The sequence below is a fragment of the Nannospalax galili genome, unplaced genomic scaffold (assembly GCF_000622305.1).
Source record: "Nannospalax galili isolate Female #2095 unplaced genomic scaffold, S.galili_v1.0 scaffold107, whole genome shotgun sequence".
NCBI classification, from domain to species: Eukaryota; Metazoa; Chordata; class Mammalia; order Rodentia; family Spalacidae; genus Nannospalax; species Nannospalax galili.
The window spans coordinates 3,294,012-3,319,842 of record NW_008358490.1 but is presented as its reverse complement, the minus strand read 5'-3'; the positions used below and the strand labels follow the sequence as shown (position 1 = coordinate 3,319,842).

At 46.2% G+C, this 25,831-nt stretch overlaps 1 protein-coding gene across 5 annotated transcripts in view; it reads right to left on the bottom strand.

Moving 5' to 3' along the window:
• The window catches only part of Ttc7b (tetratricopeptide repeat domain 7B), a 267,710-nt gene that overhangs the window by 38,772 nt on the left and 203,107 nt on the right, over window positions 1-25,831 (bottom strand). For 2 of the 5 annotated variants that reach the window (XM_029557984.1, XM_008821742.1), the window contains exons 17-20: window positions 25,473-25,570; window positions 18,342-18,392; window positions 10,063-10,203; window positions 152-354 (exon numbers count right to left, since the gene is read on the bottom strand). In XM_029557984.1, the coding sequence (XP_029413844.1) occupies window positions 152-354; window positions 10,063-10,203; window positions 18,342-18,392; window positions 25,473-25,570 (493 nt within the window). Of the gene's footprint in view, window positions 1-151; window positions 355-10,062; window positions 10,204-18,341; window positions 18,393-21,260; window positions 21,395-25,472; window positions 25,571-25,831 lie in introns of those variants that run through there. The other 3 variants (XM_008821743.1, XM_008821744.1, XM_008821746.3) reach the window with 3 other exon arrangements.

The following is a 25,831-nucleotide window of genomic DNA, read 5'->3' as shown; positions in this document are numbered from 1 at the left end:
TGCTGATCCAAATTGTCCTATCACCACAGCCCAGCACACTAACTGCATTTGGTCTTTGGAACCAGTGGGCATGAGGGTTGTGAGCCACCTGCTGCTTCCAAATGAAGCCCTAATCCAAAAGTGGGGGTCCCAGCCTCAGCCTCAGACTCACCAGTCGCTGCATGCTCTTCACATGGGTAGGGCTGATAGATAAGGCTTCTTCATACCACCTCCGAGCCTCATCGAAGTTCCCTCGCAGCTCAGCAACCTGGCCCCGCATGTATAGGACATTGTGGGACATTGGGAAGAGGTTGGCAGCTTCTTGGGTACAGGCTGTAGCTTCAGCAGGCTTTCCAATGCCAATGTAGACCTCGGCTGTGGGAGGAGAACAGAAAGCAGGTGCTGTCCTGGATCACTGCCCTCAGAGGCCCTGTGAGCAGCTGTTACTCTGCTTGGGGACTTTTGCATTCCCCCATGGGAACTTGGCAGGGCCCAGAGCCAGCTCCCTGACCCCTCTGCACATGGCCATCAGCCAACAGTCTCTTGTGTCCACTTGTGCCCAGGGACTCCAGTCATTTGTGCTGTGGGCCTTGAAGGGCAGACACATGTCACCACCAAGCAGACATGAGTGAAGTCTTCTGCCCTAACCTCTAAGGACAGCCACTCCAGGGTCTACCTAATGCCCCTTAGCATTGAGATAGAAGCTGGCCTGACCCTGTACTTGGCTCTGCACCACAGAGAAGGGGCTGGAATGAGCACAGGGACAAAAAGACCAGAGGCACACAGTCCTGTATTGGGCAATGGCTCTGCCCTCTAAAACTTGTGCTTCTGAGGCTAAAAGCACAGGGCTATGGTTTGGGTGTTTAAAGACCTGAGGTAAAACAGCCACTCCATCAGACCTAGGCCCCTTCGGATGAAGACTGCCGCACCCTGAAGATTCTTAAATGGCAACATTCACACTGCCTTTGAGAAACCAAGCTGCCACCTTCAAAATGAGCAGGGACACAACCATCCTGCCAACCTTAAGTCCCATCCCTTGCCTCTGTGCAGAGAATCTCAACTTGTCCAGCCTCCTCTAAAGAGCCCGCCATGCATCTCCAAGGCCCACTTCTCTGTCTCTTGGGTGTGTCCACTCAGATGTGATACCCACTCAAGTGTGTGCACAGGTAGAGATACCATTGCATACCCTAAGCCTCTTCTGCATACAGTACTATCTTTCCTCTTGGTTGGACCTGAGACTTCCAGGACATCTGATTCTTCTCTCTCATTATCTTACAGTCAAAATGGCCACATCTGTCAGGCCTCCTGCCCAGAGCCTTACTGAGTGCCTGCTCAGTGCCACTGTGCCCTGGGCTCTCTGACCCCTTCTCTGTCTTGCTAGGCAGCCCATTCTCCTCAGCATTTGTCCAACTCCTGGCTTAACCCCGGAGTAAAAGATGCCCGCACCCCTATCTGTCTCCAAGTGATGTAAAAATATGTGTAAATCAACATGTTACACAACAGCACACAGAAATGGGAATACTAACTCAGGCATGCTCGAACACACTTGTCATTCCAACACTCAGGAGGCTGAAGCAAGAGGATCATGAGGATGAGACCAGCCTGGGCTACTTACTGAGTGATTTCAAGGCTAGCCTGGGCAATTCAGCAAGACCCTGTCTCAAAACAAAACGTAAAAAGAGGGTTGGGGATATAGTTCAGTGGTAATGTTTGCCCAGTATGTATGAGACCCTAGGTTTAATTCTTGTTAACAGACACACATGGAAAGAAGGAAGAAAGATAGTAAAAAACACAATTAAGAGAAATAGAAAGTTTCCCTACTCTCATAGAGTTCTTTCCTGCAGCCTGCACTGGGAAGACCTGTGTGCACAGCAGACCCTCCCCACAGCTTCTCCTGCCTCCCAGGCTGCCTGCCCAAAGCTGTTGTCCATCAGCCTTGCAAAGCAGGGCCACACCCTGCTTAAGTCTTCCTTCCTAGAGGTCTTGACACTTCTATTCCTGCCCCATGTACCATCTAGGACAAGGTCTATTTCTGTCCTTCGGTCTATCTTCCCAGACCTCCAGAGTCCCTCCTTGGTCTGTCCCTGATGCCCCTTGCCACATCTCAACTTCCTTTCCCTGGTCCTCTCACCACTATCCTATTTCCCATGTGTCCACTAAAATGTAAGCTGTAGCTAAATGGGGGCAGGGGTTATGACTGTGTAGTCCAGGAGGACAGTGCCTGGCACTTGGTGCACAGTTGTGGAATGACAGCAATAGCACAGTAGCTTACATTCAACAGATGTGTGCTTTGTGCCAGGAAGTCATTTTAGCTCTCACTTTGCAGTGACCCTGGTAGTGGTGCTGCTGCATTATCGCCATTGTACACATGAGGAAACTGAGGCACAGTGTGGCTGAGCACTTGTACAAGGCCGCAGAGCAGGTCAGAGCTAGAGTCAGGTTCAGAAGAGCAGTTTGGCTTGGGCCTGTGCTTGTGGTCTCTGCAGAGAACAGTCTCTGGTGCCTAAAACTAACCTCTATTCTCTCTCCTGGTCTGCGAAGCCCTTGGTGACCAGCTCCACTGCCCTCATAACCTGCCACCTTCCTATCCCTTTCTGCATGGCTGGGTTCCAACATGGTAAGTGCTATCCCCAGCAAGGCTGGGTATCCTGTCTCTACACTTCCATGTGCTCTGTGGCTTTTGCACATAATGTTCTTGTTCAAGGTCATCTTGATGGTCGCCATCCCTGGAAGCCATCTACATCTTACCTTTGCAGCACTCCACTACCTGTACTGGTCCCTGTTAGTATCTGGTAGGTCCTAGGGAGACTTGTGAGGGTCACTCTCTCCCAGAGCAGGCCTCTGCAGATTCATCCTTGTAAACCCTCATCTCCAGCTTAACTCTGAGACTGGAAAATGGCAGGCCTGAATCTTAGGGCCTACACTGCTAATCACCGCGCCTCAGTCACTCAGCTCAACCCCTTCTTGAGCACATACACCTATCTGGTAATTCACAGAGGCAATTGGCTCTGCAGTGAAGAGAAGCTCCTATCTTCCTTAACCCTCACTGTATTGATGCTTTGCTGTGTCTGGGGAGATGTTGGCAGTGAGAGGAGATGGGTGTTTTAGGTGCTGCCTCACCCTGAGCATTTCTGGGACAGATCCCAAGAAGGCCTTGTAGTCTCCGAGCTGAGAACAGCCCAGGCCCTGCTCTTACTAAGGGTCCAGCCAAATGCCTTTGCCAGGGTCTTAGCTGTAGAGCTTCCATTTATATGAGTCTGGACCTGGCTGTGTCAGCCTGTGAAGAGTGATTCCTCTCCAGGGTCTCCGTGGGAGAGTGAGTCACATTTCTCATCCCACCAGTGAGACACTTCATCCCTTCAAGGCCATGACCCAGCTGGTCTGACTCAGGATCATTCTCCTGTGGATCTACCCCTTTGATGACCTTGACTCATCATTTGGAGGAGTCAGAAGTCAGCATGCAGACCTGGAGCCTTTTCCTGCCACCACAATGACAGTTGTCTATGTTCTCTGCACCTACATACTCTGCACTGTGTGAGGGGCTCAGTCTTTATTGGGTCACACGCATTGGCAGCAACACCTGTGCCACACATTATGCATACCTGGGTCCTCCTCATCCCATACCTGTCCCCAGCTCCCCTGTGCCTGATCCAGAGTGATTCTTCTTGCAAGGATGGGGCATCCTCTGCCTCCATTTCCCCTTCACCCTCTCTGCACCCCTGGCTTGCAGGGCTACCACTCCACTAAAACCAGCCTTGTCCCCATCCCTGGTATCTCCCTTCCTCCAGATCCATCAGATATTTCATCTACATCAGACTCAGCCACAACATCCTTTAGAAGCACTTTTCATGGGTGGGGAAATGGTTCAGTGTGTAGGGGAGCTTGCTGAACAAGCCTGAGGACCTGAGTTCGGACCCATGTAAAAAGCAGGTGTGTTCATGCATGCCTATAATCCCAATTCTGGGGTGGGTCAGAGACCCATTATTAGCTAGTCAGATCATTAACCAGGTGATTCCAGGTTTAGTGAGAGACTCTACCTCAAGAGAGTAAGATAGAGAAGTACAGAGGATGATAACCAAAGTCTTCCTCTGACTTCTGCACATGTGTCCACAGGTATGAACACCTACATACACAAATGCATATACACATAAAACACACGCACGCATACGCACGCACAGTTCACTAATTAGTGACTGCTGCATGCTGAACATGCCACTGTGTGATCTTCTATGCCTGTTCAGACTTCTCATTTTGCTCAGTGGGATTAGGAATAACTTGCCAATGTCCTACCACTAGCCAGAAGTGGAGTCCAGGATTGCTTGTGTATAATGCTGGGGATTGAACCTGGGGCCTCAGGTAAGTACCCTACCATTGAGCTACATCTCCAGTCTTCATTTTACTCTTTTGAGGGGTCTCACTATGTCATCCAGGCTGGTCTTGAATTCATTTTGCCACCCATTCAGGCCTTAGTCTCTCCAGTAGAAGACATGACAGGCTTGTGATACCAGGCCCAAGTAGGACCAAGGTTTTAACTGAGTCCTCAGTCCTGAGTCCTGATGGCACTGCAGACCCCTGCATAACCTCCCTCCAGCTGCTACGAAGGCATCAGTCCTTGCTCTCCTCCTTGATGACCACTCCCTTAAGTTTCTGAGGTGTCAGAGTGGACTTTTCTTTCTCCATCTTCATTCTCTTGAGGCCTTCTCATCATACCCATCGGCTTTAAGTCCCAACTCCCAAATATGTTTCTAGGCCAATTGTGAAACATAAATCCAAATCTCCAACTGGCTGTGTGGCACCATCACTCGCATGTTGTCAGGCACCTAGCATGTCCAGGTTCAAAGAGGATTCTGGAATCTCTTCCTCCTTGAGCCTGGTCCCTCAGTGCTTCCCCCAAGCTGCCCTGATGTAGGAAATGGGATCACCTGCCACCCAGTGACTCAAGGCCAGCACCCAGCATTCTTTCTGGACCCCTTCTTTTCCTTTACACCCACTCTGTACCCACCAACCAGGCTCTCATCAACTCCACCTCAAAACATATCTTCAGCATCTCTCATTGCTATACTTCCACTGATACCATCCGGGACCAGGTGGCTCTCCTGTCACCTGGACTGACACTTGGTGATGGTTTATATTGTTAATTTGACAAGAATTAGAATCACCTAGGAGATGAGCCTCTGGGCATGGCTGTTAGGGATTAACTGGACTGAGTTAATTAAGGTGGGAAGACCCACCCACTATAGGCATCATCATTTCATGAGTCAGGGTTCTGGACTGTATAAAAGGAGAAAGGAAGCTGAGCAACAACAGCATTCCTCTCTCTCTGCTTCCTGACTGTGGATATGACCATCTGCCTCAAGCTCCTGCTGCCATGACTTCCCCACCAGGATGGACTGTACTCCCTCAAACTGTGAGCCAATGTAAGCCCTTCCTTAAGTTGCTTTTATCAGATATTTGGTCTCAGCAACAAGACAAACAGCTAATACACACTGAGTTGTCCTCCTGGCCCTGAGGCTCCCAGAACCTTTGCTGTCTTCTATCCACACTATCTACAGGGAACTTTTAAAATCTCATTCATAAGGCTGGAGAGATGGCTCAGAGGTTAGTTAGAGCACTGGCTGTGCTTACAGAGGACTGAGTTTGATTCCTTGGACCCACATGGCTGCTAACAACCATCCTAACTCTAGTTCCAGGGGATCTGATGCCCCCTTCTGACCTCTCATGGGCATTGCATGATACATACATGCAGGCAATACACTCATACACATTAAAATAAATAATTAAAAAAAAAAACCCTCATTCAGATCTGCTTCCAAAGTTGTCCAGTGCTTTTAGAGTTGGGTTCAAAGATCTAATGTAGCCACTGGGAGCATGGCATGATCTGACACCAGGCCTTGCTGCCTCCCCTGGGGTCCTATCACTGCTTTAGTCTTTAGGTATCAGGTTCAGGTATTCTGAGTGCTATGCTGTGCAGTGTGGTACTGCCCCTCCCTCCCGTGTCCCTGACCAGTGCAAACCAAGCTTCTGGTCTACTCAAATGTGTGTGGGCCTTCTCTGTTGCTTCCTGCTTTGGCTTTTTGTTTCCAGGGGTCACAGAAGCTGCATTGCTTGATCCTGGCACTGGGCATGTGGGAATTGCAGGCTTTTGCATCTGCAAACCCTAGGAAGGCAAGGGCTGTGTCTGTCTCCATGACCACTGAGCTGCTGAACCTGGCACATAAGGAGACATGGACCAGCTGAATGCTTACTGAAGGTTGGAGCAGGGCTGTGGGCTGCACAGGTTGGTTCTGAACTTGCGCTTTCCAACATGTAAGCCTTGCAACCTGAAAACGTGACCTGGCAGTGCTGACTCTGTTACGATGGGACCTAAACAAGCCACGACACAGAGAGTCCTTGGAGTACTAGCTGAACCATACCTTTGTGCTAGATGAGTGTCAGCTATATGAAAGGCTATTAACCAAAACTCTCCATGAATGGAGAAGAGACTAATAGGGCAGGGCCAACCTCCAGGACCCTGTGTTTTCCTCACAGGTAAGAATCTGTGTCTTTCTCATGGGTACCCCAGTGGGCCCTGTATCTATGTGGCCTATGGGAACTGTCTTATCTCCCTTTGGTGGACAAACTACAGCTGCCCCTCAATACTGCCAGTGCAACCTCTCGGTGGCTGAGAGGAGCTGAGGAGGGGGAAGGAAGGAGCCAGGCCAAGGAATTTGTGAGAGTATCACAGCTCCAAATTCCCAGCAGAAACCATAAAATCTGATCTTGCACATCTAAGAATAGCCTCTGGTTTCGGCTGTAAGAGGTGCCAAAGTGAAAGCTATAATTATTAGTAAGTAACAAGCAGAAATTAACCACCTACCGCAAAGGCATTTTTAGCCGCCATCCCAACATGGGAATCAAAGGATGGATACCCAGAAGCTGCCTAGCCTGGAAGGGCTCTGGTTGGACCTGAAATTACTGGGGCTGTCTGAGTTTCCAATGGAGACAGTGAGGCCTGCTGCCTTCAGGAGAGAAGGGCTCAGTTCCAGGGATCTGTGCTAAGATCTTGTTCTCTGCCTCAGCTCTCCTGGCTTCTACTCTGTGAAGACTGTGCCATGCTCACAGCTGTCTAGTGGGGTTGCCCTGCTGCCAGGCAGGGGGTGCACTCCTTGTCTGCCCTTCTCTGCAGGAGGCTGCATGCAAATGGTACCATAAGATACTTGGCACTTTCAGGAAAAGAGACTGATAGACAGGGAGCTGCTTTCTAAATATTATGGGAAGCCCAGGGGCTGTAAGAAAAGATGAACAAGTGCATTTTAACAAAATGTTCAACAAGCCCCCAACACAAAGGTAATAAAAGGGTTGGGGATATGAGATCAGTCAGTAAAATGTTTTCCTTGTAAGCATGAGTTTGATCCTCAGAGCCCACATAAAAACAGAAACTTGGTAGTATGTACTTATAATCCCAGCACTGGGGAGGCAGAGGCAGGTGGGTCCCTGAGGCTCACTGGATAGTCAGCCTTACTTGCCTGTTGAGTTCCAGGCTGTGAGGGACCCTATCTCAAAAACTCAAGGTGGACAGTGTCGGACGAATGACAGCTGAAGTTGTCCTCTGGCTTCAACATGCACAAGCAGTCCCCCTCCCCCTACATACACAGAGGAAGGAAATATTTACAGACACAAGGCAAATGTCTCTGACACATGATAAATGGCTTCAAGTGAAAAGGAGATACTTGATGCTTAAGAAGTAGGCAAAAGCCATGCACAGCCAATGGAAACACTCTTTCACTCACCCAATTGACTAAGATCCAGGGTTTTGAGAATCCATGTTGTTGGCAAGATTAGAAAATGGACACTGACATGCTACTGACTGGAACAAAAACTGGTACAGCTCTACAGAAAGCCATGTAACCACATTTATCCAAACCAGAGTGTACACCCTTTTATCAGTTCTACTTTTTGAACCTTATCTTAGGGACACATAACAATACATATCAGGATGCTTCTGGAAACACTATCTGCAACAACCAGCCAAGTGTTAGAAATGATGAGGACGCTGAGGCTGGAGAGATGGCTTAGCAGTTAAGAGCACTGACTGCTCTTATAGAGGACCTGGGTTCGATTTCCAGTACCCACATGGCAGCTATGAACTGTCCTTAACTCCAGTTCCAGGGGAATCAGAAGCTCTTGTCTGACCTCTGCGGCATTGCACAACATGGGTGCACTCACATACATGCAGGCAATACACTCACACACATAAAATAAAAATAATAAAATATAAAAACAAAGAAATGAAATGGTGAGGATGCTAACTACAGCATATTGCTTCCACCATCATGTTTCGTTACCATGGATTTATACCATGCAGCTGTTAAAAGTGCACATCAGCTTTGCATAGGCTAATGTGCAGTGACACCTAGACACTGTGGGATGAGAGCAGCAGGGACAAAGCACCAAGTGGGTACATCTCTGGAAGGTGCAAGCTTAATGACTTGAGTTTGATCCCTGGATCCTCTGACCTCCACTCACATATGCACAACAGAACATGACACATACCCTAAGATAATAAATGAAATATAATTTTAAAATATTTTCTGAGAAGTACAAGGAGAAGCAGTGGCTGTGAGGTCAGGAGCAATTCCACAATTCCTCCTAGAGGGACAGACATCAGCTCTCTGCGCTTTACAGTTTGACCCTTCAAACCCCATGTGAAAGACAGCTCTATCCTCAGCCAGCCTGCATGCTCATCCAGGCTTTCCTGGTTTGGACACTAAACCACACTCTTTCCCTCTCTGGCCTCTGAGGTCACTGTCTAAGCAGATTCCTGTGGGGTCTGGGCTATTCTGGAGAAGGCCCAGAAGGCCTTCCTGCTGTACCCTGCCTTCAGAGGCTGCCTGTCTCGATCTCTCTGTGGGAGCAGACACAGGTGAAGAGCAACCACACATGCATGAGTCAGCCTTCTTTTGTGCTTCTGCTTAGAGGAATATCATTTGTTAATTTACAGCAGTTGTTACAGCTCAATTAAAGATGTCAACACAAAAAATGCTGGGCACTGTGGCTGGCAGAGCCAGGTAAATCAGCCACGGCTTCACATGTGCATGCTTGTTAATGGGGACACACAAGGCAGAACATCACACAACTGGCCCAGAGAATAAAGGCTTAAATAGATGGACAACTGGTAGCAAAAGGGCACCCTTCTCAGCCATACCTGGGTTCTTAGCACATACCCTGAGAGTGACCCCCAGAAAGGTCTGTCAGGGTTTTGCAGAGCAAGTGATGAAACTCAAGAGACAAGTTACGTTTTACATTGAAGTAGAAATATGCGAATTACCAACTGCCATCATTTTCTTGGGTGCTTTCTCTGTTAGGTGGAATTGCACAAATGCTATCCTTAATTGTGGTATTTCTAGCTGGGTGGCAGCCTTGCTGAGCCGCTGACGGCCACCTGAAACCAGGGCAGCGGTGATTATACTTGCCTCTGGCTCAGGTTCCAGAACAGTGGCTGCTGCTCTCTGCAGGTTAGGAGGGAAGTGGGGACACAAAACACTGCCCTGCCCTGACTTTGATAAAGGCACCTATGTTATCAGTACTTCCTGTCCCACTGCCCCAAAATTCAGACACTGGATGGTAAGATGTACCAAACATTGAGATCCTCTACCGTAGGAGAGGTGTTATTCTAACCCTACTGTGCAGTTGGGGAAAATGAGAATGAGATGTAAGACAGAGCTCGAGTCTACCCAGTGGTAAACAGCACAGGTTGTGAGGGCATGGGATGTAGAGCTGGCCCCTCTACAGTGTAAGCTGCCTGCTGACCCTATAAATCCCCCAGGGGTCCTCATCCTGATTCAGAAAATCTCTCTGGGATGCCCACTCTGGGCCAGGTGTCGACATAGATGAGGGATGAGAAGATGCAGGGTAGCTCATGGCCTCTGTATAGCTGCGATACCAGCCTAGTGGTTGACCACAAAAGCTTTGATTTCTCCCAACAGATGAGGAATCCTGAGCTAAGCAGCTGAGTAGGTGCCTGCAGCCTGTGGCCCAGTGATGGGCTGTGGGGAAGGATGGGTGGATAAAGCAGCCCATGGGTCCAAGGGCTAAGTGCAGTACCTGCATGGAGCCAGATCTGTGCCAGCGTCATCCAGGGGTGCAGTGGGCCCTGTTTGGGGGCGCTACTCTGCAGAGATGAGGCCACTTCTGACAGTGCCTGCTCCACTCTTGAGGCTGCTACTGATGTGGCATGGACAGAGCCTGTGGGAGGTTTCAAGACTATGTTAGGAGTGAAGGGGGGAACCACCAACCACACACCTGACAAATGACCCCCTCCCACACACAGACACGAGTGTGAACGTACACACACCCCTTCCTCAGGATGCTTCCGAGTTACTGTCCTTAAAGAAATGGGGCCAATCATGATGGCCTGAAACCTTAGCTTCATCCTCTGCTTAGCTGATCCTTTAGTCAGCACACAGGGCACATGCTATGCTCAGAAGCTCTAGAAGCTCAGTCTGGCATAGTATGAATGCTACAGCAGGAAGGGAGGGCAACTTGACACACAGCAGGGACTCAAGTTTAACAAACAGCATCAGTGACAGACTCCAAGGGGATATTAAAAAGCACTCTATTAGGACCTAAACCAACTGTGTGGGAGAAGGCGAGGGGAGGGCCCATGCTTGCTTTCTGGGGTAGTGACTAGAATGGATGGATGGCCATTTTCAAGACAAACTCAGCAACTTTCCATCATTATTGAAGCCTGGTCTTCAAGAGATGGCCAATATCATGGATGGGGAGTCATATTCTCCAGAGGCTGACAAACTGGAGAAAAAGTACATATTGCCCTGTATACAGCAGACGTCTCTAAGGCTAACAGCAGACTAGAGGAGGATGGCTTAGAGCAAAGTGGCCTGGGCTTAGAACAGACACCTGACTCTTATATAACCTGTTGCAGCCAGGCGTGGTCCCAGCACTTGGGAGGCAGAGGCAGGTGGATCTCTGTGAGTTCAAAGCCAGCCTGGTCTACATAGTGATAAATTAAGTTCACTATACAGTGGATAATACAAAATTATGAACTTAAAAATCACCTCAGCTAGGCTTTGGAATGTGCTATTACTTATTCACTTTAAGAGGATTGGCAAGCTGGGAGTGGCAGTCCATGCCTCTAATCCCAGCACTCAGAAGGCTGAGGCAGGATTCAAGCCCAACCTGGACTACTAATAAGACTGTCTCAAAAAACAAAAACAAAACAAAAAGGGGGATTTATAGTAAAAACTGTTACTATAAATGCACTCATATTGTTTTAACTGTTCCAACATGGTAGAAAGATGGATTCCATTAACTACACTGAGATCTTTGATGGAGGTTTGGTGAATGGAAATCTATGGAAGGGAAGTCATTCCATCTGCTATGGAAAAGCCTCAGGCAGACAGGCTTTCGAGGCCTCCAGAGAAGACAGCATCCCCAGGAAGGGCCTTGACATTCTCTAGGGAAAGCTGCCACTCAAGAAAGGAAACTGAGGTCCAGTTTGAAACATTCAAACTGATGGCATGACGATATGGGGGAAACAATGAAGTTTGGCTATGACTCTATACCCCGGTTTAGACAAAGTATATACAAATAGTAAAATGGCTTTAGTGTTGTAGATATTTTGGTTTTATTTTGTTGTAACCTTTGCGTGTGTGTGTACGTGCATGTGCATGCTTGTTCATATGTTTGCATTGTGTGCACTATTGCATGTGCAGAGACCAGGAAACAACCTTGGCTGTCATTCCTAGGAGCCAACCATCAACAAGGGTCTGTCACTGGCTTAGAGCTCACTAAGTAGGTTAAAGCTGGCTGGCCAGAGAGCCTCAGGGATCTGCCCATTTCTACTTTCATATACAGGCATATGTCACCATACCCAGCTTTTTAAATGTGGGTTCTGGGGAATCAAACTTAGATGATGATACTTTCAAAGCAAGCACTTTGCTGACTGAGCCATCTCCAAAGACCTTGTAACTTTTACAGAAAATATTTTAACTTTGATATCAAGGACTTGAGGTAGTTTCCCTGAATTTTTGAGAAGCAATGATCAGTTAATAAAATGGATAACCTGGAGATCATTGCTATCTTGGCTATTATCACGCTGGCTTACCTGTTCACCGACTGACCTGAACAGTGGCTCTCAACCTTGACTGCACATGCCGATCACTTGCACATTAAAAAAAAAAATCTTCAGATGAGACCAAATGAGTCACAACTTGGGTCGGGGAGGTCATCTAATTGTTAATCACCCCAAATGATTCCAATAAGCAGCTAAGACTGAGACCCCTACCTGCAGGATCAGGTATAGACACTAGTGTTTGGTCAAGAAAAGCCTGGACACAGGCCTATGGCCTGTACTTTCCTACTTCCCCCTAGCCTGACAGTCAGCTGGGGAGCAGACTTCTAAGAAGATATTCTCTGCAAGAGGTTCTCAGACTTTCTGGACTCAAGAGTCTTTGTGGTTGGTAGAAAATTATTAAAGAACCCAAAGAGATTTATTGGATTTCATCTATTGACATTGCTACATCAGGAATTAAAACTGAGCAATGCTTAACATGTCCAGCTATTTACATCACTTTAAAATAATAATACACAACTGCTATGGAAAAACCCCACCAACTTGGTTCTACCACCTATGGATCTCTTAATGCAAAGACCTGTGGCTTTTGGAGGGGGCTAATGTTGCTTTGGGGATTAACTATTTCGTTTTTTTGGTCTACCAAGGAACTAGTAAGAACCCTTGCCCAAATTATTTTTCTTTGCAATACCATGGTATGAAAAAATTAATTCTTAGTGTGATAATAAATTTCACTCTGAACAAGATCTGGTAAATGATGATAGTGACAGTGGTGATGATGGTGGTGATGATGGCTGTGATGGTGGTAATGATGATGGTGGTGTAGATGGTGATAATGGTGGTGACGGTGGTATAGATGGTGATGATGGTAGTGGTGATGATGGTGATGATGATGGTAATGATTATGATGGTGATGAGCTCTGTGAGTAGTACTTTACATTATTTAAATGACAAAATTGAGACGATGTTATGTAACTACCAAAGTCACATAGCCAGCTGGAGGTAAAACCAGGACTCAAACACTGATCTGACTCCGAGTGTTTTTAAGGAAGCTTGCTTTCTCACCAAAGCAAATGCATTCCTGAACTGTGTAGTATGGGAATGGAGATTGAGTCTTGGAAAAGGAACCAGAAGGGAGATTAAAGGACATTATTTCCAACTTGAAATCCAAGACTCTGGAGAAATGTTTCCAAATAACAAGGTTCACCAGGCGAGCCAGGCAATGTGCCCAGGCTGCTTGCATCTCTTATTTATCACACTAACCTGAGAAACACTTATCACTGCTGTAACCCTGAGAGTTGTGTGCTGTGTAGCAGAGGCTGCCTTGCCCTGCAAGAGGATAATGCATTCCTTCCTGTTGGGACCTGGTGGCTGGCAAAAACCACTCACTGCTCCAGGAGCTGACAGAGGCAGGTGAGAGCGTGCTCTTAGGAGCTGGCCAGTGGTCTGTGAGCTAACTGCTTGAATGGTATAAGGATACAGGAGGCTCTGAAGCAGGACAATCTGAATTTCCTTGGCCCGTGCCTTTTGTTGCCCTCCTCCCTGAAGAGAAAAGGCTGTCTGGGACATCTGATAAAAAGGCCAAGTGCCACTTGCAGAACTGTTCTGATTCCTAATCCAGGATTTTCTTCTAGGATCTGCTGGGCCACCTTGAGGTGGGGGACATCAGGAACTGTTGTGGAGAGACATTTCTCCATGGGTGGAGAATCAAGGCCAGTGACCCCAGGCCCTGAACCTCTCTGGAGGTTTCCTATTGCATGCAGAGCCTGCTGAGAAACTCAGCCAGAAGTAGGGCACTGGCAACAGCTGGCTCCAATTGCTCTGCAGCTGGAGACTTGGTCAAGCTCCTTTTCACCTATGGGAAGAGGCCACTGTGGTTGATTTCACACAGACTTCAATGCAGCAAATATGTGTGAGCTCCACTCAGCCACCCAAGTTCATAAATCAAATAAATCTTTAAGGCAAGAATTTTGTTTGACAAAATTAAGTGGCTTGGTAAGATGTGGTCACCTGCACTTTCACAAACAGGGTCTCAAATACATGGCACACATTTCTATTCTGGCTCCCTTCTAGACTTTTTGGTGGGACTAGACAAGTGGCTGTAGTCTGAAGGACTACAATTGCCCTCTCCTATCATGTCTTCTCAGCATGGAGAAGATGAACAAGACATCAGATGAAACCATGCCTACTTAGTAACCTGGTGCTCATTACAGAGCCAGGAGCAATGGACAGCTGTGTCACATTATGTGTGATAAACACCCTCTACCAAAAGAGACAGCAATAGATACACAGCACACGTGGTTTCCCAGGATTCGGCAGCTCTTTGCTTCCCAGCCCTGGAGGACTGACGGGCTGCCTTGTGTGCATGAACATGGGAAAGAGATAGGAGTACATGGCTGCCGTACTCCATTCACCACCCACACTGCTTGTTCCTCATGCTGTGGCAGCCCATACCTGTCTTCCTCACATCTTTTCTGAAAAGAAACTGAGCCACTCTGGCATCAGGCATGAAGCAGTCACCCACTGCTAGTGGATCCATGTGCTTGTTTTCTTTTGGTCCCCTAATGATTCAGCATTATCTGCTAATAGAATTTATTCAGCTTCAACTGCCTAGAAGCTGTGCCCCCAAAGAACCAGATTAAGTAGAAAAAGCAGCCATTCTGTCTCCTAAAGACCCTGAGTTCTCAACAGCAACCAGAATGACTAAGCATTCTGCCAGCCAGCCTACTTATAAATTCTCATTTTTAACAGGAAAAGATTGTCTCTAAGACAGGGCTTGGAAAAATGCCATCTGCCCAATACTGCAGCCTGCTGGAGGTCATGACCTTGTCTCCACACCTGCCACTTGCACTCTATGTACCAACACATCCTAGGCTGAAGTAGAGAGGAGGAGAGGATTAGTGACAACTCTCAATTTTTGGAGGAAGAGATGGGAGCAGCCACTCCCATTTCAGCCACAAAAAGAGGCATATTTTATCTGTATTTTTTATTTGGCATTACATTTTTTGGTTCCCATAGTCCCTAGGGAGTTAAGTCTGGTCAGTCTTTCCTGGGTGTCCAGCCTGCCTCTCTGGGACAGTGGCCCTCACATTGTATTGTCATAGCTGTCCTTCCTTACTGCTGAGTATCACCATCTCCCCTCTCTGTGCTATGTCCATTGGTGTGACAGCAAGGCCAGGGCCACAGCTGCTCAATGGACAGCTGCTGCCTCCCACTGATCCCATGGTCCACACCTACTCCCACCGTGGGCTCCTTTGATAAACCTGGCTCACTACTCTGAACAGAACTTTTACTTTTCCCTGAATGATGACTAGACTAGAAAGGCTGCACCCGCAGTCCCAAGACAGATGGATCTCAGCTTCCCAGGCACCTTCACAGAGCCTCAATCGGTTAACACCAACAGGACATGTCCTCTCCTGAGGAGAAGCTCTTCCCAGGGGAAGTTTTGGGAAAGGCCTCCATGAAGCAGGGAGAGACAGAGCTATGTCATCTCCAGGGGGCATGCCGGGCTGAAGCAGGGCTAGAGGGCCAAGTGGTCACACAGAAGCATGAAGGGAAGCCGTTCACAAGCATGCAGGGGATGCCAGCTGTCAGGGTGTGCACGCTATGGCTTGGAGCTGGAGACAGTACCTGCTGAAAGACTACAGTGGGCAGGCGTTTCCTCAGTGGCTCTCTCGCCCTGCTGCTCATTCACATGCCAGCCAGTCTGGACTGAAGTGCTCTCTGCACTGTGTGGTTGCTGCTCCCTGAGCCTTGCCTGCTTATCTCTGACTGCAGTGCTATGGGGAAAACCCCGCAGGTTTGGACTGCTCTAATTCTGGACACCTACTTCTATATTGACCTGCCAATCTCTCATAATCCCATTCAGCCTTGTTTAATGAAAGACACCACAGAACTAATTAAGGAAAATTAAATTAATATTGACTTAATGTAAATAGCAAGTAAAGGTTATGTTTGAAAAGGTTATATATGTCAGGGCTGCCTTTGTTTTTCTAGTTGATAATTCCAAAAAAAAATGGTGGGGGTTATTACTAACATTTTCATGTATACATAGATTTTTAATTTTTATTTTTAATTTATGTGTATGAGCATTTGGCCTGCATGTATGTAAGTGCACCCATGTTGTACAATGCCCACAGAGGCCAGAAGAGGGTGTCAGAGTCCCCTGGAAGTGGAGTTATAGACAATTGTCAGCCACAATGTGGGTGATGGAAACCGAACCCAGGCCCTCTGGAAGAGCAGACAGTGCTCTTAACTGCTGAACCATCTCTCCACTACATAGATTTTAAAAAGTCTACTCTATTAATCAGGACCAGAGGGTAAAAGATGTCATCAGACTATTTACTTCCAAATTGTGATTATACATTAACATCAGAAGATGTAATATAGTCACAATGAAAAGTAAAAAGTCACTTCTATCTTGAGCTTCCTCATCTGCTTTGAGAATCTGTTCTTTCATAATTCTGCTATTCTCCTCTCACAATGATTGATTCCCAGGCAGAGCAGCAGCCTTCAGAATCAGAAAATTCGAGCCACAAACTCTCATCAGCAATGTTGGCTGTAGTAATATGCTCTGAGAGGGAATAAAGCTTCATACACTCTTTTCTCCCTAATGGTAACTGCTAGAGCACGTTAGGACAGTTCTCTGAGGTTTGTGGTTCTAAGAAGACAGGGGCAGTGTGGAGAGCCTTGTGCTCTTGTGCCTACCAAGCCCCTTCCAGGCTTTCCATCCCAGGAGTCTTTTACTTCAAGAACCTCAGCTTCTCAGGCTGCATTTCAGGAAGGCACTCAGATGGGCCTTAAACTCAGGATCAATTACTGCCAAACCACAGAGGTGCATGTAAATAAAGGATTATATTTACATTTTTACAGGCGAGGAGACTAGGGATATACCTGACTTGTGGGGTTCCTCTACAGTGTGGCCCTTGAACCCTTTTCCTGACTTCTGGGAGACTGGGACATGCTTTTATGGAAAACGTTTATATCCCTTGTATAAATGTAGCAAGTCCCCACTTTAAGCAATAAAGGTGGTTAAAGATTTTAATGTAGCCTTGTTTCCTTAAAAAAAAAAAAAAAAATCAAGACTTTTTTTTTTTTTAACTTTAAGAGGAGCCTGGTAATGAAATCTTTTTATAAAAAGCTCTAATGTGATGAAAGCACCAAAATGTAAAATGTGTCTCTTTCCTATTATGAACTGTTTTTTCTTTTTTTCTAAATTTATTTCTGTGGGTGTCCATGCATGCATGTGTGCACAAGCTGATAGAGGCCAGAAGAGGGCACTGGATTCCCTGGAGCTAGAGTTGCAGGAGGTTGTAAGGTGCCTAATGTGGGTGCTGGAAACCCAACTCCGGTCCTCTGTAAGAGCAGCAAGTGCTCCTAACTGCTGAGCCATCTCTCCAGCCTCCTGGATCACTTTTAAACCAGAAATGAAGCCACATCTAATTGAGCTGGCTTTCAGAGAGAGAAATGCACTTCCTGAGGAGGGAGCAGGGCTGCCATAAGCTAAAGGCTCAGGTCCTTCAAATGCCCTGGAGCACTTGTACATCAACATGTTCTTAAACATGATCTAAGGAACACTGATTTCATGTATGAAAAAAATGATGAAATTAGCTTAGGAACATTAGGTCAAAGACAAGGGCCTTGAACTTTTTTAAATTATAGGCCTTCTTGGAGTCTTTAATGTGAACTGTGACTCTCTAGGGAGAAGATGGAGCAATCTGCCCAGCCAGACTCAGGGCTCTATGAACATTCTCTGGAGAACATACATGGTCATTTGAGAATGACTTAACAGCACTGATCCTACTTCCAGGGAATTGCTTGGTGTCCTTTCACTTTGGGTGGAGGTGGTTTTAAGATTTACGATGTCTATCTTTAGGAAAATTAGTGGTTAGAATCATTTTCTGTGTAGCAGTAATGATGGCATTGGGAAGGATGTCAAGGATACAGCCGGCTCTCTCTAAAATGTACGGATGGTCCTGTGGGGAGCTGGGTGTCACATATATCACAAGCCACCAGAGGTGCTTTTCATCCACCCTCAAATGGATGCTGTCCCTGCCATCCTTCCTCTGTAGTCCTCAGCCCAGCACTGCTTCGGCTTACCCCCAGGCTATAGCTGAGTGCACTGGAGCCTAAGGGAGCGGGACCTAGGTGGCGGAGTGGGCAAGCAGGGGCAGCAAGATGGTCACATCACCCAACATTCCCAACACTTGAAAACCACAATATACATTCCATGTGGAGAGGGTTGTGATTCTGGAGACCCTCAGGAGGGTTAGTAGATTGGAAGACTACTTACTAACTGAAAAAAGGGAGGGAAAGCCATGAAAGTGTGCTTCTGGAGAGTTGCCTTGGAACAACAGATCAAACCAAAAATTAAAACCAAGAAACAAAACAGTTGAAAACTCAAAATTAAGGCTAAGAAAGCACAGAGGGTTCTAGTAACCTTCCAACTACAAGTCTGGCTGACTGGAGTCAGATTTCAACTCAGTGACACACATTTTCCCACTAACAATGACTTTTGTTTTAAAGTAAAGAAAGGCCAATCGGGCATTCCTTTCCACACTGACATGTTCCCCTGGTACATGGAAGCAGACCAATTCATGTTCTGCCTTTTGTTTCCAAAGCAGGAAACTCCAAAAGGGAAAAATAATGAAATGAGTAGGTTTTGATCTTTCCACAGATTAACCTTTATCCTAAGTTCATCAATGTGCAGGGCTGGGGTAGTTTTCATTGTTAGGAAAGAGTTTGGATTGAAATTTTTTAAAGTTAGAGCAAGAAATTCTTCAGTTACTGGTATTGCCCTACTCCAACCAAAAAGTTACGTCTATGAGGAGGAAAGAACCTTGGGAACGCTAGGTATAGCAAAATACCTGGTTACCAGCTAGGCACTCCTGAGGACAGGACAAGGGCTCACAGACGGGACAAGGGCTCATGGCTTCACCCAGAATAAACATGGAGCAGTGGTTGGGACACACTATATTCAGCAGAAAACTCAGTAGGTGTTCATTGCCCCAACAATTTACTAGTTAGTCTGATATGAAGGGAAGTCTTGCCCCACTGGAAGAGCTGGAAGTTCAGAAGGAAGCCAGCTCCCAGAACGAACATGATGAAAATTGGCAGGGTACAGAAGTAGGTGTCTGCCATAAAGAGTGGATGGGGCAGTGGGAACATACAGTATTCTAGAACAGCAAGAGCTCATTCAAGCAATAAAAACCAAAGCCAATGTAAAAAACTTTTTTTTTTGGGAAAAATCAAAGTTAGCAATTGTTCCTAGGCATTATATTAGGGGAAAATGCCTGATTTGAGGTGGATTAAAACACACAAACACACACACACACACACACACACACACACACACAAGCAGTTTTAAATATCACCTTTGCCTTCCATTTAATAAAATTGGGGTAGTCATAACAGCAAAGCCTCACATGCCTTTAATCCCAGTATTGGGAAGGCAGGCAGGCAGATTCTCTGCGAGTACAATGACAGCCTGGTCTACATGGTGAGTTCCAGGTCAGCTAGGACCAGAGAATAAAACTGCGTTTCAACCCTCCACCCCTAACAGCAACAAAAATCAAAAAGTAAGTCTGGACACTGCATATCCAGATGGGAAAGGTCAAGAGTCAGGGCTGGTGAACATGTGACTCTTAGAAGAATCTTTGTTCTAGGCCTGGTATGAAGGGTTAACACAGTGTCGCTGTCCTAAAGACATACCCTGGACAAAGTAGTTCTTTCTGGCAGCAATCCCTGTTGTGGGCTTTTGTTCAGCATGTAAGAGAATTTGGAACAAAGATGAGCCCTTATAAATCACAGATACAGGGATTAAACTTTCTGGCCGTGCTGGCAGAAAGTGAACATTAAATAAATGAGCAAAGGAAAGTGAGGATGGGCTCTCCTGGGGGTCCGTATTTAGGTCCCTTTAAAGGGCTTTACCAACCAATGTAGTTTTATTTTAATATGGGGATTTTTCTTTTTAAATTGATGAGTCCTAGAACTCCCTAAAAGGTAGACTTTCAAAATTTCTGTATTATTTAAAAGCAAGGTTAGGTGAAGATGCCATTCAATTTCCCTACATAATTTCATGATACAAACCCCATCTCCCTTCTTTGCCAATGAAAAACAATTTGCAGCACTGTTTCTCAAAATGTGTTCCATAACCTGCTGGCACAGGAATCATGAGGGATGGCTTATTAATTCAGACCTTACTCCCCTGGCCTATGTTAACATGCTGATGGCCATCATCTCTACCATGTGGCCTTCATTGTTATATGTGGTTGGAATAAATTAATTTCCAAATTGAAATTCAGACATTTTTAGTATTAAATTATTTGCAAAATACTAGAACTTGCATTTTCTTTTCTGTATATGTGTGTGTTTATTCATATGTGTGAGGGTACACATGTATGTGGAGGGAGGCAAGAGGTCAACTTTGGGTGATGTTCCTCCCAGAAGCCATCTACTTAGTTTTTTTAAGACAAGGTCTCTCACTGATTTGGAGTTCACTAAGTAGAAGAGGCTAGCTGGTCAGTGAGCCTCTGTCTCTCCAGTGCTGTGATTACAGATGCATAATGCTCTAACTTGCTTTTATATGGGTTCTGGGAAGCAAATTTTGGGTCTTCATTTTATCCACAGAGCCATCTCCTTAGCCCATACTTTTTCTTTAGCAATCTTACTTTCTTCCATTTATGTAACTCCAGGAAAGCTCAGAACGATCCAGAGCTAGAAGTGATATTCTAGAAAAGGCTCCATTTGTTTTACTGAGAACCCTTTACTTTCTGGAGGAGTCTGGAATGTGGACACTAATATCTGCAATCTTAGCTTTCCTTCTGTCCCCAACAGTTTGGGATTTTCAAATAGGCAAGATATTCTCTCTGACAAATTTGAAGGAATTTCCTAGCCAGTTTATCAGTTGGAAGATTATCAGAAAATAAAACATTAGGCAAATGAAGCAGGTCTAACAAAGAAAGGAGAAAACCATGTTTACAGAGTGAAGGTTCCCGATGGGGACCTGGGTCACTGAATGAATGAGCAGCGGGGGGCCACACAAAGGTGTCAGGTTTGGGATGAGAATGAAGATGAGAGGACACAAACAGGTGGAGAGGAGACTCGGTTCTTGACAGAGAAGAGGAGGAGGAGGAGTCTGACACTAAAAAGTGAAAAAGAGAAAAAAGAATGAAAGCAAAAAACCCTTTAGAAACGTAACGAAAAAATAAACTAGCTTTAAATATACTCACATAAGCTGCAAAGAAAATGAAGTCATGTCATACACAATCATTCCTCTACTTGGCAATAGGATACAAGTGCTTTTCCAAAAAACAAATTTGTTTGTCCACTGGTTATTTAATTGTTCTGCAACAACATCATGGAGTAAAAATAAGTTATATTTACCTGGACACAGATTTAGTAGTGTGACACACTGAAAAGAATACATCTTTAATTTACAATACACAGGGCCTTCTACACAACACTGTTTGATCTTCAACTGGAAAGGGCTAGGACTTGACTGCACAGATTTGTTTTTTCTGAGAAGCACTTATATGAAGTTTACTTGAAAACTCAAGTTTCCCAAGGTACATGTACTTAGTGTAACGACATGTCATGGTCCCAGTGTTGTAACAATGGAATGCTAAGCTTTTGGGGGTGGTCTGTGGTTGGGTAGACTGGTTGAGTACTTTGGGAAAGGGAGTTTGTACTACCGCCTTCAGGTCTGAGCTAGAAGGGGCAAGGCCAAAACCACCACATCTCCAATCAGAAACTTTCCTAAACAAAATGGCGTTGAACTTTTCAAGTTAAAAAATTATTTTGCTTAGGATAGATATCTGATAATCTACTAGTGATAAACCCCCTTGCCCCATATCCTGTTTTGAAGGCAAAAGAAAGAAAAAAATATTTTTTCATCCTCTATTTCAGGAACTATCAACTTATTCTGAAGAAAAGACAATGACTCAGAGCTTCAAAGACTGTCGCTCCATTTGATTCCTCTTTTTTGCTGGCTGGGAGAAGGTAGCCAGGGGCATAGCAGAAGGGACACCATGTTCTGTGAAGAGGGCCTTCTTAGTGCATGTCTGCTTTATAAAACTTAACTCCACTCTCCTAGCTACACTGGACTTGGCTGGTCCAACTTCGATATGTGCTCTCCTCCTCCTATTCTTCAGAGAGAAAGGCACATGCATAATTTTAGAGGTGGAAAGCCCTATTCCAGGTAATCAACCGCTACTGGAATCAAGATCACTGAGTCTACACTGTGTAATGACTGGAAGGCGCAATCATGGTTTATGGTTAAATAAAGTTCTTACCTGATAGGTATATAACCTAACATAACTTAGTGACAGGTGATGGGAATTTATTTTATTAGTATCTCAAGTCTGGTACATTTGAAATTTTTCCGTAAGATAATTTAAAAAATAAATTAACTTATTTCTGGAGAAAATCCAAAAGCACGCCAAGATCTGTGGCCTGTCCAGGGGTCTGTGTGTAGTGAGGGCTTCTGGCCCAGGCCCCAAAGTGGCAGGATCCAGACAATGGAAGGTTGTCATTATTTTGGTTATGCCCTCTTTCTGATACCACCATTGTATGACTTTGCTTGTGTTAGAGGCCCTGGGATTTAGGAAAACAGGCATCAGGCAGGGCATGGATTGAAAACATGGTGCCACCTGTGGGAGCTTTGCTCTCCCAGAGAGACTCTAATCCTAGAGCCACCCCTGTTAAACCAGGGGACATTCTGACTCCCTCTTCTCTTTCGCTCTATAGCCCAGTCTCTTTTCTAATTTCACAGTGCTGCAGTGGATGCTCAAAGTCAGCCAGCCTCCTCTAGCACCATATGAGCCAAAAACTGTGGCAAAGGGAAGAAAACTGCTTGAGATGGTGCTAGCTCATCATGCAGTGCTTCAGAGCTGTAAAACAGAACTAGGACTTTCTCTGTGGATGTACAAGGAGGCATCCTCAGGATGTAAGGGGAGATGAAGAATGCCAGGTGCTACAGAGCACACACAGCAAGTGACTGCTCATCGGCAGGGCATGGGAAATAATGCATATGCTTACTTGCAAGAGAGAACACTGGCAGGGTAAACAGAAAGCTAATAAAGGTGGTTGCTTTCAGGGAAAGGGATGATGGAGGTGCAGGCATGGGCACAGCTTCTCCACACTACCTGTGAGTTAGCTTCATGTTTTAAATTACAAGATGTATTTCCTCTTGAAATGAAATCAAAGTGAGAGAAACAGATAAAATCTCTTGGCAGCTGAGGCACTAAGGAAAGGAAAGTCCTAGAGACTTCACTAGGAAAATGAAAGAAAGTAGGGTTTCATGAATCAGTATGCAGGTGCCGCTTCCACTTCTAGATGGGTCTTCCTAATACTTCTGACTTACACCATCACTTCAGAGTATTTTACACTCGATGGGGCCTGCTAATGAGGAAGCTTCCTGGCTACCTGTTCCCCTGGTCCGCAGGTTAAAATGATGCTGTGCAAATAGTATTTTTTGGCACTGGCAGCAGGTCAGGCAGAAGGCATCTTGGAGGGTTATTTTACATAGTGTAACAAGGTGGTCACTGGTTCACCTGACTCCACCACTGTTTGCACAGAAACCAGCAATCCAGACTCTAGACATCTAGGCCTCCTTGAAGTGAGGAACCTTTCCAAGGGAACAGCCACATAAGTGACATTAAAGTGAAGAAGGGAGAAGAAAGTGGGTAGTAGTGCTGGCCAGGGCCACACAGACACAATCCACTTGGACAACATGGCTCCTGAGAAGCTTTATGCTGCAGAGGACACCTGAGAGCTCTAGGAAAATGTCCCCAGGGGCAGAGGACAGCATGAACACACAGGCTTCGTTTATTTCCTCCTGCTATCTATTATCAACAGATGGCATTCAAGACTTGGGATCTCACGAGAAATGAAGGTCCAAGCCAGCTGGTAGGAAAGAAGTTTGGATTTAGAATGCCTGCTCTCATGGGGCACGAGGGAGAAGCCAGAGGGGCTGACAACCCTCAGCAGCCACGGCAGCTTTTATTCAATCAGCCTGAATCACTGCAGTGGCCAAAGTTAAGTGTTCCTGGCCTTCCTTTTCTTTTCACGTCCCAGCCTCACCTTGTCTTGACTAGAGCCTGCCCTTTCCTTTCCTATAGCAAGGGGCTTAGAAAGCCCCCTGGGACAACTACATCCACAAGGCAGAGACTTCTGCTGTCCTGGGTCAGTTGGCTCTGCCTCACTTGCAATCTGTACCCACCCATGGCTGCTGACCAATCTGGAACAGGCCACTCCAGGGGAATTCCCTGTGGTTCTAGTCAGTCCACCTGTAAGCAATAGCTGCCAGCCAGGTTAAACTGCACTAAGCCACAATTTGTGTTGCTTCTTGTATTCAACAATCCTTAGAACAGAAGTTCCCAGGGGCCTTGGATGGGACTTCTTAGGCTGACTGAATTTGGAGGAAGGGAGCATCAGCAAGAATGAGAAGCTGTGAGGGTGAGTTTGTGAGCACCCCAGGGCTCCCCAAGGTCCCATTCCTCCTACCCAGGTAGGCTCAGATTTTCCAGAGGATGTGACCTGGCTATCTTTGGAAGGGTTCTATTGGTCTTCTGGGATGTGGCACAAGAACAGAAAAGAGATCTTGAGACTCTTTCTGCAAAGCCAGCTCATAAAAGACCAAGCTAGCCACACAGGGACTAAGGCTGAGTGTCCCCTGTAGGCAGGGGAGAAGTGAGAAGCTGGTTCTAAAGATGTTCTAGAACTTCCTCTGAGACTCAAAGCAGAGTGAATTTCATTAAGTTCTGTGGGTCTGTGGAGTCCCTCAAATTGTCACCGAATAGCTGGTATCACTGCTGGAACTGCCTGATTGGAGCTATGGAAATTAGGGAGACATACTTACTTCCTACACTCAGGGGGCTGTGGAGCACACAATATGAAGCTATGGAATTCTCATCGAGTATACTACCCTCCAAGAGGTCTTTACCAGCCAAGGCAGAAACATTTGTTCAGAGGCAATAAGTGCTATGAGCTGCCACGTGAGCACAGTAGAATCAGCAGCTCAGAAGCCCCTGCCACCTGACAGTCCTGCTGGAAGCATGTGTGTTTATATGTGTGACTGATTAGAAACCAGAATAGCTAATTTCAGCAAGGTCAGAAACCTAAAGGGAGAAAGAGCAGAGAGGAAACCTGATGTGAATGGAAATCACCAATTTTTGCAAGTTTAAGCACCCAGAGTAACAGAAAACGGAGATTTCAAACTCAGTCTTGGCTAATAATGTCACTTTCCTCACTATAAACCAACTCTGTGCGATGAGACTGGAGAAGTACATCTCAGTTAAGTGTCTAGCCATCTACCCGAGGCCCCTTTCCACCCCTAAAGCCTGCAGTCTCACTCGCACCACTCAGCAGCTGGCCCCACTTTCTGGTCCCCTTCCTTTCACTCCCTCTGGCCTTTGATTCTCACCTGTCTCAGGATCGCTGAAGTCTGGCAAAGTGATTGTATTAAGCTGTCGTCTGTCAGCGATGGTTCTATCTAAGAGGCTGCTCCCGCGTCCAGAGTCACTGCAAAACACACTGCAAATGTCAGTCGCTTGAAGGAGATCCAGCCGGTGTAGAAGGCTGAAACAGAGGCATGCCTTTTGTGTGTCTGGATGCTCCTCACATCCTTCCACATATGAAGATGCCCTGCACCCTGGTTTTAGTGTTTGGTATCACAAACACAGCTTAAATGACTCCCACGGACTTTTGCTGATTTTACTCTCTTGTGTCACTCTAAGATCTGAGAGTGAAGACTAGGCTGTAAGATGGCTCTGCAGTGAAGAG